The 18,024-nt window shown below is 49.0% G+C and overlaps 1 protein-coding gene across 1 annotated transcript in view; it reads right to left on the reverse strand.

Moving 5' to 3' along the window:
* The window catches only part of SZT2 (SZT2 subunit of KICSTOR complex), a 60,570-nt gene that overhangs the window by 30,734 nt on the left and 11,812 nt on the right, over positions 1–18,024 (reverse strand). The window contains 23 exon segments of the mRNA XM_037403561.1: positions 1,275–1,533; positions 1,985–2,097; positions 2,314–2,371; positions 2,374–2,400; positions 2,403–2,480; positions 2,483–2,515; positions 2,761–2,907; positions 2,910–2,924; positions 3,458–3,599; positions 4,110–4,222; positions 4,342–4,539; positions 5,034–5,147; positions 6,518–6,632; positions 7,126–7,294; positions 7,547–7,644; positions 8,002–8,080; positions 8,480–8,704; positions 9,140–9,345; positions 11,935–12,049; positions 12,401–12,553; positions 13,205–13,347; positions 14,599–14,728; positions 15,380–15,611. Coding sequence (XP_037259458.1) covers positions 1,275–1,533; positions 1,985–2,097; positions 2,314–2,371; positions 2,374–2,400; positions 2,403–2,480; positions 2,483–2,515; positions 2,761–2,907; positions 2,910–2,924; positions 3,458–3,599; positions 4,110–4,222; positions 4,342–4,539; positions 5,034–5,147; positions 6,518–6,632; positions 7,126–7,294; positions 7,547–7,644; positions 8,002–8,080; positions 8,480–8,704; positions 9,140–9,345; positions 11,935–12,049; positions 12,401–12,553; positions 13,205–13,347; positions 14,599–14,728; positions 15,380–15,611 — 2,962 coding nt within the window.

The raw sequence follows: 18,024 nt of genomic DNA on the forward strand, positions 1-18,024 counted from the left end.
GCTGCAGAAATCCTCCTGCCACCCACTAACCCACATAAGTGCTCAGGCTGTCTGAAGCCAGACCTGAGGTAGTTTAACCATGCTGATCCCACTGCCAGGTACTCTACACCACACTACACATCCACCCTGGGAAACAGAGACATGTGGCTGAGTGTAGGGACAGGCCTGGATCAATTTGAATTACCAACACCCAGTCCAGGGGACCTCACAGCAAATACCACCACGCCAGCACCCCTAGTATCTTGGCAGCACAGCGAGAGCTCAGGCCCATACTTACTCAGCAGCTCCATGACAGAATCAGTCCCTAAAACTCAGAAAAAGCAATGTGGGGAGTGGGATGCTGGTTAGTCAAAGTACTCCCAGGTACTTGAATTAGTAATACAAATGGCAGATCTGGGTGCAATGTGTCACAAGCGGTACATCCTTCAGTAAAGTTTATACAGTCTGCATTGGGATAGGTGATTCATAATCATACAAACAAAAAAAAAGTTCCCACAGTTCTTCTCTGGGAAAGTAGCACTTGAAGAAGTCATCTCACTTTCCAAACACTGACTGGTCTTCAAAACCACAGTCTCATCCCAATGACTTGCAGTATAAGAAGAAATAGGACTGGGGATTCCGAACAAATGCTAGTGAATTCACATAAAAGGAACTGAGGATAGTCAAGTGCAAACAGAGGACAAAAAACGTAAAGAGGGTGTTGCTTTGACAGACACTAAGGCACAGTAGAGTACTTTTTCCCCTGCATAAGTTTCCAGAAGCTATACAAACCTCATAAATACCCTAAGGATTAGAAAGACGGAAGGTTAACATCAAGCATATTCCGATTCTGCCTTGCTATCTCCCTTGTGATATTTTTTCCAGAGTTTTAATATAAAAAAATCACACTTCCTTCATTAGAAAAAGATAACAAGCCTGTCATTTTCACCAGAGTCAATAGCAAACTCAAATCAAGCAGCAGCAGATGTGTAATTTGTCCAGTCTTAGGGTTACCTGGAGATAGACTGCCCTCCAGCTCAGGACAGATGGGACAGTAATGAGCTAAGATTACAAGAGAAAGCAAAAGGATGGATGCCACCAGAGATTATAAAAAAGAGAAGGCCCTGGTGGACACCATACCACGTTGGGTATCCCACAGAAATACTGTTCTTACATATGGCTCTGTTAGAACCTGCCCTACATCATTTCTTCTAGCAGGCAGTAGAAGATGCTTGAAGAAAGATCTGTCATGGCCCAATGCTTAGAACAGAAGCAAGACCAAGGTGGGCCCCTACCTTGATTCAGAGACCAAGACACCCCGTTCCCTAGAGCTCTGCTCCTCCTCTTGCTCTATGCTGCCCACTTGGAAGCTGGCTGTCTTGGAATGTGTACAGAAATGTTGGTGGCTCTCTCGGAATGAGCGGACATGGCTGCACACCGTCAGCAGGAAGTTGGTGATATCAATCTCTTGGAGCAGCTCCTCACAGTAGTCCATGGCTGTGAGCAGGTCCTGGGAGCTGATGCTGTGTGACTGCTGAAGGCTCTTGAACAGCCCTACAGATCAAACACAGTGTTTGAGTGCCCCACTGCAAGGATGCAAGGCCATGGGAGTCAGGGAATAGCCACGTATAGATTTTCACCCAGTTCCAACACAGACTCGCAACCAGTGCAGGTGCTGGGAGACAAGACTCAGCCAGGATGCCTAATCCTACAGGTTAGCCTAGGTTTGTGTCATCCCAGAGTGCCCTAGGGATCGGCCACCCTGAAGGTGAGAGGAAAATGTCAGAAGGTACCCTCCCCAAGTCCAGGAACAGCCTATGCAAGGCCCATAGGGAACGCACCAAGGCATCTTTAAATCCCTCCTGGTGGGAGGATAAGTCCTACAGCTCCTCCCTTTGCTCAGTGTAAGCTCACTAGAAAAATGAGACATTGCTTTCACACAAGAAGATCCCAGATCCAGCCCCAACCCCAGCCCTGCCTCAGCTCCCACTGTTCTGCTCCTCACCTTTCACATAGCACTGGTGGGAGTGCTCCTGCAGCAGCGTGCAGTAACTCACCAACTCTTTATGCTTGTGGTCTAGCCAAGCAGCAGTAGGAGGACGTTCCAGAGACTGGGACCTGGAAAAGAGGAACCATGGCCTTCAGCACCAATGAAACACATTTTAGACTACAAATGGCGCTGGTACCAGTAAAGCAGGGCCCTAGGGCATGCACAGGGAGTGGCTGATATAAAGCAGAGAGGCAAAACCCCCCCAAGAAAATAAAGCACAGCTACAGCCAGCCTCTTGTCAAGAAGGTCTCTGTTTTCTGATTAGGAATCAAGTATGGTATTACCTGAAAAAGATGTCTCGGGGAGGACGGTGTGCCCGTGGGCTGACAAGCTGCTCTCGTACAATTCCAAAGAGCAGCTGTAGATGTAAATGGGCAGCGAAATCGGCGGCACTCGCCTAGCTCAGATTGCGAGTTCTGGCGACAGAAGGAGATATGCACATCCCTCCGCGAGGGCCACCCTGTTCCCCTGCGTCACGGCTCACTTCTGCAAAAGAAACAATCCTGAGATAAAGGCCTTCAAGGTGCCTCTCATTCCTGGTCTGAGAGGTCACAGCCCTCACAGCAGCAGCCCAGGTAGGTATCAGTTTTACAAGCTTCCTCACTACTCAAACCTCAGGGGCCATTCTCAGCCAGCACCCAACCACTCCGTGCAGCGCCCAGCTGTGAGACTGGGAATAGCAAGGCTACTAATACTAATACTTCAGCAAGGTGCTGTCCTGCAGGCAGTACCATGGGCTGGGTGTTATGCTGAGGGTAGGTAACGCACTGCAGTGTCCCCTTCTTCAGCCTCAACCCTGACTCGCGCTGCACAGACAGGTCCCACGTTATCCTCTCCAGATCGACTCTCATCTTTTGGAGGTCCGTCCAACCCACAAGCATCAGCTTCTGTACATCTGGAAGAAATAAATAAAATCACCCTCTATCCAGTGAGAACAGTTTAACCCCTCCACCTACATTCCCTAGAGGCAGATGTCCCTGCCGTGGTGTGGATTTTGTGCGTGGGAGCAGCTCCAGAGAGTACTTCCAGTTGAGCCTACCAGCCTTCACCAGCAGCTCAGTGGAAGTCAGACCAGTGACAATGGCCAGAAGCAGGGACTCTGCCAGACCATCCCATTAATAGTCTCCTTGCTCCATTCATTAACAGCCCTACAGGGAAAACAGTCCAATGGTTGCAGCCAGCAAACAACTCAAAGCCACATCCCCTGCCTAAAAACACTATGTGGGAAGCATCACGCTCAAGAAAATAAGAGCAAGACATTTAACACTTTGCACCACTCTGCTCCTGGCCACATGGTGCAAAAAGACTCAGTCTACTCTGCTGTTCAATTTTGCCTCTGTCCTACCACAGCTGATTCTGCTTTTGCTGTTTCCTGAGGGATGCTTGGGACTGCTACCTCCTCTTGCTCCCCACAACAGATGGCCTCACCTGAGAAGGTGGCTGGCAGAAAGGTCAGGAACACGTGCTGCGGGTTGACCAGCTTGGCATAACACCGCCACTGTGGGGGAAAGGGCCCTGTTGTGTCACTCAGGGTCACGTCATCCTCAAGCAGCTCTGTGTTGCCAAGGCTCTGACGAAAAAGCAGAAGCTGGATAAGCTCACAGCACGTGGCACGGGCCTACCTTGAGGCAGGTAACAACTACACAGAGCTAATTCCTCCACGACTGCTGGTCAGCACAGCACTGAAATCACCCTGTCCACCCCCCTGCAGCAATCTCAGAGCAGCCTGGCTCAGGAAACACAGCACACACAGCACACATAGCCAGGAGATGCTTAGCCAGCTTTACTGGGGCTGGTTCTGACCTCCAGGCAGTGATTGCCCATGGTTCCTGAGCAATATGCAGCACAGCATCAGTGCTGCTGCAACAGGCTAGGCCCATGGCAAGTTGCAACTACACACACCCCCTACCAGATTCCTGCTTGCTTCAACCACAGGCTACAGCTTAAACTGCTGCCAAGCATGGGGAAAACACCAGCCTTTTGATCTGTCCTCAAGCCTTCTACTAACTCTCCTTCTCTTCACCAGCTGCTGCCTTGCCTTCAGAGAGGGCTCAGGAGAAGGACAGCATCGTAGCAGTACCTGCAGAGTACTTGTGGAGCCAGTCATATCCCTGGTGCCATTGCTGCCAACAAGATGATAGGATGCAGAAGCATCCTGCTGCTCCAGGGTCCCAGAGGCTTTCAGAGTTTCTTCTGAAAGGGAGCACAGAGAAACGAACCTGAGAAACACCAGCTGAGGAAGAGACTTGAAAGCAAGGCTCCTGAAACACCCCAGCTCTCAGTGTCACTACTGTCACACTCCTGGCCCTTACCTCTGATAACAGGGAGTGTGAAGGGGGGTTGATGGCCATCACGATCCCGTTGCAGAACCTGCTCCATGAAAGCCACATGATCAGCATCAGCCATGGGGATCTCCCGGTCACTGAGGTCATGCTGCAGGCAGCCATGGAAGAGGTTTAGTAGCATTTCATTGGGCACAAACGAAGAGTCCTTGGTCACCTCCTCATTCTCTGCTCCAAAACAGAACCATGGCAGCTTCAGGGACAGCACCTCCACAGCCACCACCTGCCCAGGCCCCCAGGAGACAGCCCTTTGCAAAGTCTTCTATACAGCCAGGAGTCTCCCCCAGCACCTCTGCAAGGCTGACTTGGAGGGTGTTGAGGAAGCCCTGGAGTTCCAGCACCATTAGCCACCCTGCACTGACTCACCCTGCTACTGTAACTGTTCTCGAGATGTTTGGGACTACAGACAAGAAACCGCCACCACTGAGTAACAGTTTGGGTTTAAAATTTTCAAGAGCAACTCTTCCAAAACTATCACCCCAAGAAAAACAGCAATATGCCTGGACAGCCCTGGGCGGCAGAGATGGGAAGAATAGCACTGAGCTACTGAAAGAGGCATGGCAGCTCTCACACGCCCGCTGCACAGGGAGACAAACACAGGACAGGGTGCCCATAGCCATGGAGGGAGGACAAGAGGAGGCAGGTGGTAAAGAGGCACCTACCTTTTGTCAGCATTAGGAAGAACATTTCAACCTGCTGGCACCTAGGCAACAGCTTCATGAGGTTGAACTGGAACGGAATCTCGTGCACTCGAAAACCAGCCCCCATGTCTGGATCTGCAACAAGAATTGGGAATGTAGCATGCCTGTGCACAGCACATAGCCCAGCCTCCCAGGCCGTCTCTGCATGCATAGTGCCAGCCCTAGACACAGTGCAAGCAGCACAAGTGAAGGTACACAGCAACGCTGCCCAGCTCCCTCTGCTCGGGAGGGCAGAGGCATACGAAGAATGAATGTGGTGAAAGGGCGAAGTCTGCTGGAGGCTGCAGCAGGTTGTGAGCTACCTACAGAGAGATACCTCGCTGTAAGAGCTCCCTGGGCTTATTGCCCCCTTCACACAAGGAGGGATGGGGAGCCACCATGAGGCCTTACACAGCTCAGGTCCAGAGTTGCCAGGGGACAAGAAGTGAACATCAATACCACAGGTAACACTGCTGGAGAGCAATAACCGTGCTGGGAGCCAGAGGCAGCCTGAATTACCAGCATAGCTGGGGACAAGGACCCCCCTGCTCTTGGGAAAGATCTCCCATATGGCAGGGTCTCCACATCCCTGCAGTTGTTTCCAGTCCTCTTCCTCAGGGACCAGGCCCTGAGTTTTCCTGGCCGTCTGCCCTTCCCACGGGGCCAGTGATATGAGACAACAAGGTTCCCTGAGGTCCTGTCCCCAGCCTTTGGGATGATCTTGGCTCCCTCAAACCCACCCAATATCTGCTGTGTTATTCACTGCAAGGCAAGCAAACAAAAGATCTAAGATAGGGTGAACTAGTGACAAGAAAGCAAAAAATAATGAGCTTCTAGAACAGACTGCCTGACAAGGGTGAACTCCCACATACTCAAGGGGACAGACCAGACCTCCTAAGGTCCCCTTCCCTATCTTTGTGGGCTAATGGCACGTTCACAAAGGATCCAGACACGAACAGGACCACCAGAAAGCAAGTGTCCCACTAACTGCTCTGGAAACCGTATCTTGTAACGGAGAACAGAGAAGCTCTTCCTTCACATCATTTACAACTGCTGTACAACCATTTGCCCTGGCATACCCTGCCCATCACTGTATAGGTGAGCTTATCTTCCATGCGCTCCAGAAGTCAGCCCCTCTCACAGAATTACAGAATGGATGAGGTTGTAAAGGACCTCTGCAAGTCATTTGGTCCAACCCCCCTGCTCAAGCAGGGTCACCTAGTCACTTCTCCAGCCTGGGCAGAAAGCCTCAATGCTTTTTTGGCCTTCCCAGGATGAAGGCATTTCTCTGGCAGCTTAGCACAAGTGCAACAAAGTGACCCACAGCCATCAAAGTCTAGAAAGTCATTTCCAAAATACCTGTTCCCTGTTCCACCTTCCAGAAACCTTTAATGGGACCCAAGACATTCAGGGCCTAGCTGCCTCTTGCTCCATCAAACCTGCTAGGACATACATGCTGGACTCACCTTCAGCAGCTTTGGTGTCTGAAGAAGGGCAGACCCACTCCTTGTTCTGGCACAACTGGCTGATGTACTCAAAGGTCAACATGGTGGCAATGCACGCAAGGTCCCGGGGATAGAGCTGCAATAAACAGTCAAGGCTCAGCTGTATTCAGCAGGATTATTAACCTCAAATGCAGGAAAAAACAGTCTAAAAGCAAGGAGAGGAAACACCCAAAATCTCATCCCCTGACTTGCCCTATTCTCACTCATTGCTCCCTCCTTCTCCACCAGCCCTTTAGCCTCTTTTTACCATGTTCAAGAGGTGCATTTGCAGTACTGCCTGCAACCCCTGCTCTGGTCCAGTTTGCTCCCCTCCAACGGAATGGCTCTTGACAAAGTAATTTGTATTTTCCCACCTATCCCAAAGCAGCACTACATCCACTACCTTGCAATCCAGAAACCTTTTCTGTGCAGTAGCCCAGTTCCTCTTTTAGAAATCTCAGTCTCTCATTAACAGCATTCCCATCTCTTCTGGCCCTCAGTAATTCACCTGCAGTGTTGCAGTGCACTTGCAATAAACCTCTTCTACCTCGACAAAAGAGCCCATGCCCCTATCCCTTTCAGGGACTCACCGCTTTAGGTATTTTCTGGTAGGGCAAGCCATGGAGGTGCTTCCAGTTTTCAGCAGTACTGTGGACATGGCCGCTCTGTGGCTCTACCCAGCACTCAGTGACCAGGTTCAGTTCTGTGTCCACCTCGATGGCCTCTACCTCTGTATCGTTGTCATCATCTGTGGAAAAGCTAGAAGAAAGACATAAGTCCTGCAAGATGGCACAGAGCCAGCAGCCCACTGCAGCTCCTCTCAGAGCCGTGAGAGCAGCCACACAAACCCTAGGTTTGCAGATAAAGCCCCAGCTAACTAGCCATCAATCCATGACAGCCAGTTGTATGTACTAGATGATGAAGGACTTCTTCCCACACTGCCTGCAAAGGGCAAGTCTGGAGCTGTAATTCCACTGCCAGCCCTCCCTGGGAGCAGGGCAACAGCCTCACCTGTCCTTGGTGGAGGTGGAGTGGGGCGGGAAGAGGATGTATTGGACGACACAGGTGTGCTGCTCTTTGCCATTGCTGCTCTCACTTGAGCCGTCAATCTGGAGGGGAGACACTGCGTAAGCCGGGCCAGCAGCAACAGCCCACACCTACTCAGTGCCCCCCTGTACAACACAGCCCCACCACCCAGCTCCACCAGCAGTGGTGGAGAAAGCAAGCCTGTCCCAGCCTCACTCCTCCAGCACAGCACTGTCCCCAGCAAAGCAGCACTCCAACTGCAGATTATGACAGGAAAATGACCAACACACAAGCTGCTTTACTTCCAGGAAGGAGGCAGGTCTCCCTGTATACATCAAGGGGGTGTTCTGGAGGCAAATGGGAAATCCCATCACAGGAAGTTGAATCCACATCAGAAGAAGCAACGAAGGACTGCGTCCACGCTGCAGCACCAGGCTCACCTGTATGGGCAGCTCCAGCACCATGTTGATAATTCCATCCCCGCTGGATGCAAAGTGGAAACCCTCTGACAGACGAACCCTGGCAACAGAGAGGCAGTCAGACACAGTGGACTTCTCTACCCATACTGCAAGCCTCAAACACAAGAATGACAACACCCTTCACCCCCTAACACCTTCCTTCCAAAGAAGCTACACACAGAGAATGGGGAGATGCGACACTTCGCACAGGACAGCCTGTGTGAAGATCAGCATACTGCAGGCACAGTAACACCTCTTGCCCTTTTGTATGTCTTCCAGGACTCTCCTTTTCCTCACCTGTAGAACTGGGTAAAGCACTGGTCCAAGTAGCTCTAGATGCTGTACACAGGACCAAAACCCTCTGCACAGCAGCTTCAGGTGTATAATAAGATCGACCCTGCTTCCTCCACACCCCCAGGACTAGCTGGAGAAAGCACCGTCATTCAGGTGTGCAACTTACTCTGTGAGTGTGGAAAGGAGCTGGGCTACAGCGGTGATGGGCACGGCCGGTGCCAGCCCTGACTGGACACTCCAGATCCAACGCTGGTGATAGAAGTAGCGGGACAGAGAGGCCAGGGTGGAAGAGGCAGTACGATTGGCCACCATAGTAAGTGGGCCAGACACTGGGGGATGCTCCAGGTTGAGGATGAAGGGGGCTCGATAGTCAGAAGGCAGCTTCTCATACCTAAAAGAGGGCAGAAGTGTGGCTTGCTGAGGTGGAAAGAACGTTCTGCTCAGGGCCAGAGCTGTCTGGATTCACCGCCCACTTGCTGGGTTCAGGACAGAGCCCTCCAGCAGCAAAACATAGCTAGTCCAGCACAGGATCCTGCTCAGACAGCAGTAACTAAATTTGCTTTTGCATCACGTTAGTTAGGAGTAACAAATCTGCGGGTCAAGCAAGGCTCCGCGCTGCAAGTCACAGCCCTCCCAGACTACATTCTGTGTGCCACTGTGTACATGGCTGTGTGCCATTCCCAGCCACACAACCCAAACCCATCCCAACAAGCACCAGCTTCACAGCACTCTCATCCTGCAACTGGCAGCACCGTCCACAGACCCTCCTCTCTCCCACTTCCCAGGGCAAGGAGGCTGTGCTGATGGCCTGGATCTCCATCACTACCTGATGAGTAGCTTCTCCAATGGTTTGTGCAGCACAACAAGGCAGGGTCTGTCTGAGAGGGCTGACTGGGCCCCAGCCACAGGTGGAGACTTGGAGGGAGAACTACTGCCAAACATTTTCCTCTTTGCTTTTGGAGTTGCCTCCTTGCTCTGGACCCTGTGGGGAAAGCGCAGCTGCAAGATTCGGTCCCGTAACTCCTCCACTATCTGTCATGGCAAAAGCAAAAGGTAAGTATGACCACCTTTGTCTGGAGACATAAGCTATTCAAAATAAGCTTCCAGAACAAGAGCCTGACTAAAAGGAATAGAACATTCCTTGAATATACTGATGAGCAGGAGTGAAAGGTCATTTTACTTCTTAGGCACTAGCAAGACTGAGATCAAGATGACACAAGGTTCTTAGGTCCATGTTTTAACAATTACAAATATTTTTAAAAGCAAAAGAAAGATCAAAAAAAACCCCAAATACGATTTCAAGGCTGAATAAATCGTCTTCCATAACCATGACGAAAAACAAATTAACGGGATGCCAGCTCCTCCACAGAAGCAGTCTGAGCACCCACCCTCATTCCTCCCCTCCTCCTCTCCTCAACAGCCTACAGTAAATGTAAACTAATACATATAAGACAGAGCAAGACTGTTCCCACAGCTGATGTGCTCCCCCGCTATCATGCTCATGTGTCAAACCTCTATGGTAAAAGGTTTCAAGAGCTTAGGTTATTTTTTAGCTTAATTTTTTCCAAGATACTTGCAAAACTACTTCCTGATTACTCCTTTTAGCAGCTCTGAATATGGTTCTAAGCACACCAGCACCTGATGCCCACAGTGCTCCAGGGGTTTCTTTGAAATTTCCATGGTTAGGTTTCTTTTCATGATCTTTGTTCAACTCGTTTTAATTTCCATTACCATGGCAGGCCAACAGAACAGCAGTCTCCATCTCCCTCCTCAACACTAATTATTTCAGCAACTTTCCCCATCATTATTATGTTTTTTTCAAGGAAAGGAGTGTCCCCAAATCCAAATGTGAAGCACAGCTCTTCCTGCACTACAATGCCACTTGGGTCTCCTTCATGGTTTCATACTGATAATGCAGAATTGCTGATGGTGTTAAAGCTCCCAAACCCAACGTCTGCTGTTTTGCAGTTATTAATACTGGCTTCTAGCCACTGTTGTGCTGCCTAGGTGTCCACAAAGCGCGCAGGATGGAAGGGCAGACAAAACCAAATAGCTTTGACTAGTAAACAGATTGGGAAACTCATCTGCAAGTAGGTAGCAGGTCAAAGGGCAGGGAAACCACAAACAGCTGCTGCTTTGATGAGAACAGAGCACTTTTTCAATATCCTTGCCTTGTTCTCTAAGACAGCTTCTGCTTTATGACACCCCATTCCTACTCCAGTTCTACATTGTGCCATGTATCAAGTCTCACCAAAAGCCTTCTGAAAGTCAGACTGTACAAGGTGCTTTCCTTCCCTTAAACATTGGAAATTTGAGTAACTCAACACAAAAAACCCTTCCCCTTAAACCAGGTGTAAGTAAGTAGAACTTAAAAGTTCTACTGCCATCCTCCACACCGGGTAACTAATCAGCCCTATGGCAGGCAAAAAAGAAAAAAAAAAAAAAAAAGAAAAAAAAAAGAAAAGAAAAAGATTGCGCATGGTACCATTTGATACCATTTATGATCTACGTATAGCTCCTGCTGCAGTCATCTGGAGCTTGCCCAGAGCTGCAGGGTATGGTGCCTGTCTCACACCGTCTTCGTGAAACAGGTATTAACTTACACCTGCCAGAGGGAACTCCTTCCTAAAACCTGTCACTTGGCATTACCAGCCCACGTGTTGGCCCAGCAACCAGTGCCCAAAGCCTGGATCCTCTTAAAACATGAAAGGGCAGATCCTCCAGAGTGCCAGAGCATTTAGTGTTATCTGGGTTCATTATCTCTGAAAGAGATGGTCCTTCCCACGTTTGTCAGCTTCTCCTCAGACTAATCTAACACTAAAGCTAAGTGAGACAAAACAAAGATTGCTTTCATGAAGACAAATTTAACAGGTTTAACGATAAACCTCTTGCTTCTAACAACAGGTTCACACAACTTAATAGCAGGACATTTTCCTCGTACTTACTGTTTTACCTAGGAACGCTTCGACTTGTCTCAGCCATTAGAGCTGGAGAAACAGTCCACACAGTAACCCCACCTTCTGAATCTGACTAGCACGGCCCATTTCTTTTGGTACATAAAAGCCTATCTAGCAGGCTTGCAGATCTTTAAATCATTGTCTGGGTATTACATTCTTTCCCTGTACTGCTCATGTGGGGCATTGTTTGCATTTAATAACTCTTCCTTGCCCAAATAATATAATATACATGTGCAATTCACCACCTACTGAAGCTGATAGCCTAGGGAACATGCAGTACATCCATCACAGAGGTCTTTACAGATGAGTCAGACAAGTACTTGCTGCTCCTGACAGGGTATTGATTGTGCTTTGGTCACACAGGCAGACTAGGTAACCTTCGAGTCATTTCAAGTCCCACAGTTAAATTAAGCAGTGGGAAAAATATTCATGTGACCAACTATTCTTCGAGGTTTTCGGTTTAGATCTTTCATAGACTTAACACAGAAAGCTCTGTCCAAATTGTCCCTTTCTGTTACAGTAAATTCACACCCATTTAAGCCTTAACCTAGCAGTTAGTTATTAGAGGATACCTGCTCACAGTGTCACCTGTGATCTACCCCACTTCCACATCCAGAACTTCTTGCTCTGCTCCTAACCCAGGAAGCAGCCAACCAGCTCTCACCTTGTTCCTGGCCTGTGCTGGTGTGCCAATAGGGAATCCCAGCCGGAGAACCATGCAGGGAGCTTTGGAGATGATCCGCACCACATAAAACGAGGAAGGCGTGGGATCCTCAGAACTAGGGAGGAGGGATTAAGACAGGGCTGAAATAGCACAGATCTTGCTGCTCAGTCACGTCAGACCAAGGTGAGGCCTGCTTTTCAGAGATCAACAGCCCACACAACTTGGCAGCAACACACATTGGTTGTAGCATGCAGAACCCCCCAGGTGGTTTCCCTCTCCCTCTGGGCTGTACCTGGAACACGGTGGCAGCAATTCAGAATACACAGGGTTTCATACCTGCTTATCTCGCTCTTATCCTCTCCTCTAGACATCTGCTTCTGGCCCATCACAGCATACTGCTCTAACTGGATCTTTGGTCTGGCCCTATGCCCAGTTCCCCACACCAGACTGCTTCAGAGCCACTCACCCCTGTATCAGTTTGACGTAGGAGTAGCTCTCCACCAGCACGAAGCTGCTCCAGTCCCGCAGCAGGGAGGTGAGCGCCGAGTGAGAGATGCGGCACTGGATGGTGCTGTAGCGGCCGTTGTTGCCCGGTGTGTGCAGGTGCTTGGGCACAGGCCTGCAGGGTGTGGCAGAAAGCCACTTCAGAACCATAGTTTCTCTTCTTCCCCCAAATCCCAGAGAGACTTTGCTACATCCATTCCAACCCACCCTCTGACTGGTACACCAGCCTTACTCCTCCACAGCAGCCAATAACCAGGCACCCCCCTACCTGTGCCTCTGGGCCAGAGCCACACACTCCCCGAGCGCAGAGGGATCCCGCTCTCCACCTTGCGCAGAGCACACCCTCATACTGTTTCTATCCCCTTCCATGCAATATATGGCTATTATTCACACAACTCTGCGACTAGGACCAGCCTCAGGAAAGCAATGCCTTCAGGCAAGGTGTTTCCCAGCAGCAAGCAAAAACATGCGGGATAGCTCCAACTGGATGGTCCACAGCCCCTGCATGCAGGAAATCCAGACCCAAAAGGGACTTGAGAAACATTTTATGCTCCTGAGAACAGCCCTCCTCTTGACAAGTTGACTTCCCAACCCATAGTCCCTCAGATAAATGAGCCTCCACCATCCACCAGGTCGCACTAGCAAGGCCCTTCCTTGGGCATAGGCACCTGCAAGACAGCTGCAGCTCTGCAGCTGGACTGAGCTGGATGCCCCACTTCCCCAGGCTGGCCCACACCGTGCACGTGAGCTCAGCCAAGTTACATACGTGTCATGCTCCAGGAGGAGGACTATACGATGCATGTGCAGCCACCTCTGCCAGAAGTTGGCATCCATAGAAAGGATAGGCTTCCAGTAAGAGGCAAACTGGGAATGGCTTGAGTCAGACCCACTGTGCTGCAGGGATAGTACCTGGGAAAATGACAGGGCAATATTCAGCAAGAAACTGTCTGGTTCCAACCAGAGCGAGCTGGAATTTCTCTAGCAGCTGAGCTGTAGAGGCTTAGAAGGTTAGCTGCATCCCCAGCTTTCAGTAACTGCCTCTCAGCAGAATAACTAAGTGCGTTCACATTGAAACACACAGTACAATGTAAGAAAAAATAGATCAGGTTCCTGAAATGTCAAGTTAATTAGGAATTGAACTACTTATCATCAAGTAAATCAACCATGGAAAAGATGGCATATGTAGTGGTGTTGAGAGGGGGATGTATGGCTTGTGTCAGCAGAGCAATTAGACACTGAGATAACTCGTCTGAGAGTGCTCAAATACGGTACCAGCAGTAGGTGGCACTGGGCAACTCTAACATGTTTGTATGGTAACACTGACCCCACCAACTATAGCCACTCTGCTGACACAGAAATTAAGTGTTGGTTAGCCATAAAGTGGGATGCTCCAGATATAAAGAGGGATATATAACCTTACACAGTGAAAATTTACTAATAAAGCAAAAGGCTTAAGTAATAAAATTAAAGGGATAGTTCTCTTAAATTAAAGCTCCCCTAGCTTTGATATCTGCTAGTCATCTCCTACCAGTGCCAAGGACATTGCTAGCAGGGAATAGATAATATGTTAACACTTCTGCTCAGTGAGCTTCAATGAGTTTGAATTTTGCAGTGGAAACCATTAGCTCATATTTTGTTCAGTTTCTACTGTGCAGATGACAAGTATCTCTCTTGCACCTTCCACATGAGTGCTCAGAGCAATAAACCTATGAAACTATAACTATTCAACACATCCTGTATCTTCAACTGACAATGCTGAGCTATGTCACCAGGGCACAAGACTGCCAGCAGCAACTCCATATATATGGGGTAACCACTGAGAAAACATGGCAAAAATAAATGTGTCAGCCTCCCCATTGGTCTCACACGTAACATCACTACAGGAGGCTTCACAGAACAATTAGGAGACTTGCTGTGGGGCTTAGAGGTGTAGCTGCAGCAATAAGGACAAAGGGTGATGTCTCAGAGGGGAAAAGTATGGGATGGGATGTTCACAGGCATTGCATTGCACCTGAACTCTGTTACAGAGCAGGACAAAGTGCAACAGATAAAGCCTGAGAGTTACAAAAGATTCTGATTGCCTGTTGGGACTCAGCAACCCCTGCTGCAAGACAGAATAGGCAGGAGGGACAACCCATGCCACATTAAATGGGAACATACCGGAGTGGTGGAGCCTGGGGGGATGTAGAAGAGGGGCACCCCGTTCTTGGTGCTCTCAGGAATGGTAAAATGTTCTGGGACTGTGTCGAAAGACTGCAGATGAACCAACATCTGATCTGTCTGGTTGATGCTGAAAGAGAAGAGGCAGTCAGCCACAAAAGCCCACACTCTCCCCACTACTGCTCCAGCCAGCCCAGTGCCTGCACACACAGCACTCCCTGTCTACTGGGAGCACATCTACACTGATATAGCTTTCTAGGGCAATGCTGGAATTCAATGCCTGATTGCAAAGAGCATGTTACGGGAGTTCAAATGCAACAGCCTAATACGTAAAGAGGATGATCAGAGTTGCGAATGAAGTGCTAGAGAAGGCATCTGCTGAATAGCCAGGAAATGACTATAACCCACAGGCCCTTCAGGCCTAGAAACATGAGGTGTTGCTCCTAGTGTGACCACACAGCAGAGCGGCAAGGCTGTGCTGTAAGAACATACCACCTCCATGGGATGGCAGTCAGAGTTAAGGTTTGCATCACAGGATCAGGACTCAGGGCATCAATACATTCACCACGAAGCAATCTTACAAATTAGGTCACAGGCTGGTTCAAGTCTTTTCCTTGGCTAGAAGGCAAGCTTGTCACCAGCTACGCCTCTTCTTCAGAGCATGTTCCTCTGGGACCCTGGATTGGGATGGCCACCTGCATAACCCATGCCCCAGCACACCAAGGAAGGAATTTCTTGGTTACATCAGACACTGGGAACTGCTAGGGATGGTCCAGCTCACCTCTGCAAGGTGTTCCAGAAGCGCCGGATGACTGTAGTGCGGTACAGACTGGTGATAGGCTTCCTCATGGTGCAACTGATGTCATGCAAGATGTCATAGCTTCCCTCCATCGTCACTTCCACCCATGTGCTGCGCTTCGATGGGTCCAGGGGCCAGGGTGTCACAGCTAAGTACTCTATCCTCATGTTATGCTTCCAAAGCAGTACTAGTTTCACCTCCAGCTGAGACCCACCTGCATAGGAGCAGAGGAATAAGCTGTTTGGTACAGATCTGAGTTTTATCTCTGACCAGGAGCTCCTGAGTACTGTGAGATTGTGTGATTGCTATGAGGAAGACAAGTAATCTAACAACTGCTCTAGCTGAAGGCATTCTCCCTCCTCCCCCAACACAGAAAGGCTTTGATCACACTGCAGCATTTGGTGAACAGTTCTTTAAATGTACATGTAGTATTTACACTAGAGAAAGCAACTGAAACTCGGAGGAGGTGCTGACATTTGCAATAGGCTCACTTCTTCACAACCTCATCTTTGTTTCCAAGAAAAACGTTGCTTTGCACAGATGAGCAGCGTCTTTAAGCTATGAAGTTTTCTTATCTGCACTCTGCAGTTAATACATCCCACTGGAGAAACAGACTTTTGGACGTGATGGGCCCAGATCACCAACAACCTGGAAGGTGATGCCCAATTCTTAGATTAAATTCCATGTTCTTCCTGCACATATAGTATTTCATGAAATCCAGAACTTCCACCATCAAAAGCTTCTTGTGACAGATGGACTCAATCCCTTAGCCAAACTAGTGACAGTTGGGTACAGGCTCCAAAGGAGGTGAAGGCCTGAGCCGCAGCTGGGCCAAGAACTCCTTTAGGAAACCCACAAAGGAGCAGAGTGACACAGCGAGCACTGATGCGTGCGAGCTTGGAACACCCATCACGCAACCAACACATGAATAGTGGGTGGCTTTTCCAAGACTCATTTATCCAGGAAGAAAGTTGTGGGTACAAGGAGTCTCATGCGTACCTTTCCCATTGTATGCCATTTGACCACAAGCCAAACCCTTTATCCCATAAATACGACAGCCTGAGCGAGCCTTCTCCGAGCTCTCCCTGCGAGGCAGCATGGCTGCACGGCGGTGACCTCCCCTTGAGCCGGGATGCCTCTCACGGCTGCTCCTTGAGCAGAGAAAGGCCTTCTGCTAACGACAGATCTTTGGATGAGCCTGCTTTGAGTTCTCCGTAAGTTGCAGCTGGACTGTTCACCAGGTGACTCTCCCCTTGGGCAGGGACACCTCTCAAGGTTTTAGATTCCTTATCTGAGACTAAGGGATCCTTCCTTACCAAGAGTGGAGAGGCTCCTCATTTGCAACAGATCCTTGGCAAGTGTCTGATAGCATGCTAAAATAATACTAATGAAATCCACGTAGTTAATTCCTTTAGACACAAACAGTTGTCCAAGTCTGAGACTAAGACTGGATCTAGCTGCACCTAAGCTCCACCAGCAGTTTTAGAAAGGGAGCCCAGTCTGAACGGTGCAACTCAGTGGGAGGGTCTCCTTTACACTTCTGCATCTCTGTCTCTGTGTAAATCATTCTAGCTTGATTCTAACTCAACTTTACTTTGTATGTTTCTTCCATGTAGTAAGTAACAGAATGAACCTTGCCACTGAACTCTGTTAAGTTGCACTTTTATAAATTCACATTAAAACCACTTTTGTCAATACCTTTGATGGTAACTCTGAGCTATCTAAATCACTCATTTGCAACAAATTGGCGCAGCTGGCAGGATCCTAAATCAAGATTCACGACCCATGTTTACCCTCTTCTGCTCCCAAAGTTAAGAAGAACGAATATTCACCCATCCTTCAAACTGTACATTTTTACCTTTTTCTTTAAGTGGGCCATTGCATCTCTAGCAAGATTAACACAAACACCTGACAGCAAGCCTCACTGAGCCAGAAGAGCAGAAAACTGTCACACTCCTGCTGACTGTGCATGTTTATTTGTACTGAAACAACCCAGGGAAACACATGACTCTAAAACAGTGCCATGCTGCTGTTTCAGCTGCTCAATCATCTATTCTGATGTCCAGCCTGCTCTATAGTTTGCCGGACTTGCAGCATTTGTGAGATAAGTGATTGGATGTGCTGGAAACCGTCCGAACAGGTCATCAGCCTGGATCCTATGTTTCCTGCAGAGTTGCATTTGCTGCTGTCATAGGCACATCATGCTATCCCCTTCACAGGGTGATTACACTCCATTTTAAAGCCATCTTGCTTTTTGCACCTATGGTCCCTGCTGAGAGGCTCCATCAGAGTACTCTTCCCCTGCCATGTGTAGAAGAAACCTTACAGACCACATGCCAAATTCATGCTTGGTAGTTCTTTTGATTAAATTGTTTTTATTCTGAGAAGCTTCATTTCCATAACATTGACAAGGAGCGTGCGCTAGGGCAAGAAAACCTTACCCAGTTTCAGTTGTTACTGTGCAGGTTAAACTAAGCCATAGCCAGCAGCCTATGACAGAATATCCATTCCTCCTAACAGTCCCAGACTTCCCTGCACCTCAAGAATTCATCATTCCCGAACGAAGATGATCAAAGGTGTGTGCTGTATTTCACCTGTATTTCATTGGAGGGATTGCTAGGATTTTA

The sequence above is a fragment of the Falco rusticolus genome, chromosome 11 (genome assembly GCF_015220075.1).
Source record: "Falco rusticolus isolate bFalRus1 chromosome 11, bFalRus1.pri, whole genome shotgun sequence".
Classification (NCBI taxonomy): domain Eukaryota; kingdom Metazoa; phylum Chordata; class Aves; order Falconiformes; family Falconidae; genus Falco; species Falco rusticolus.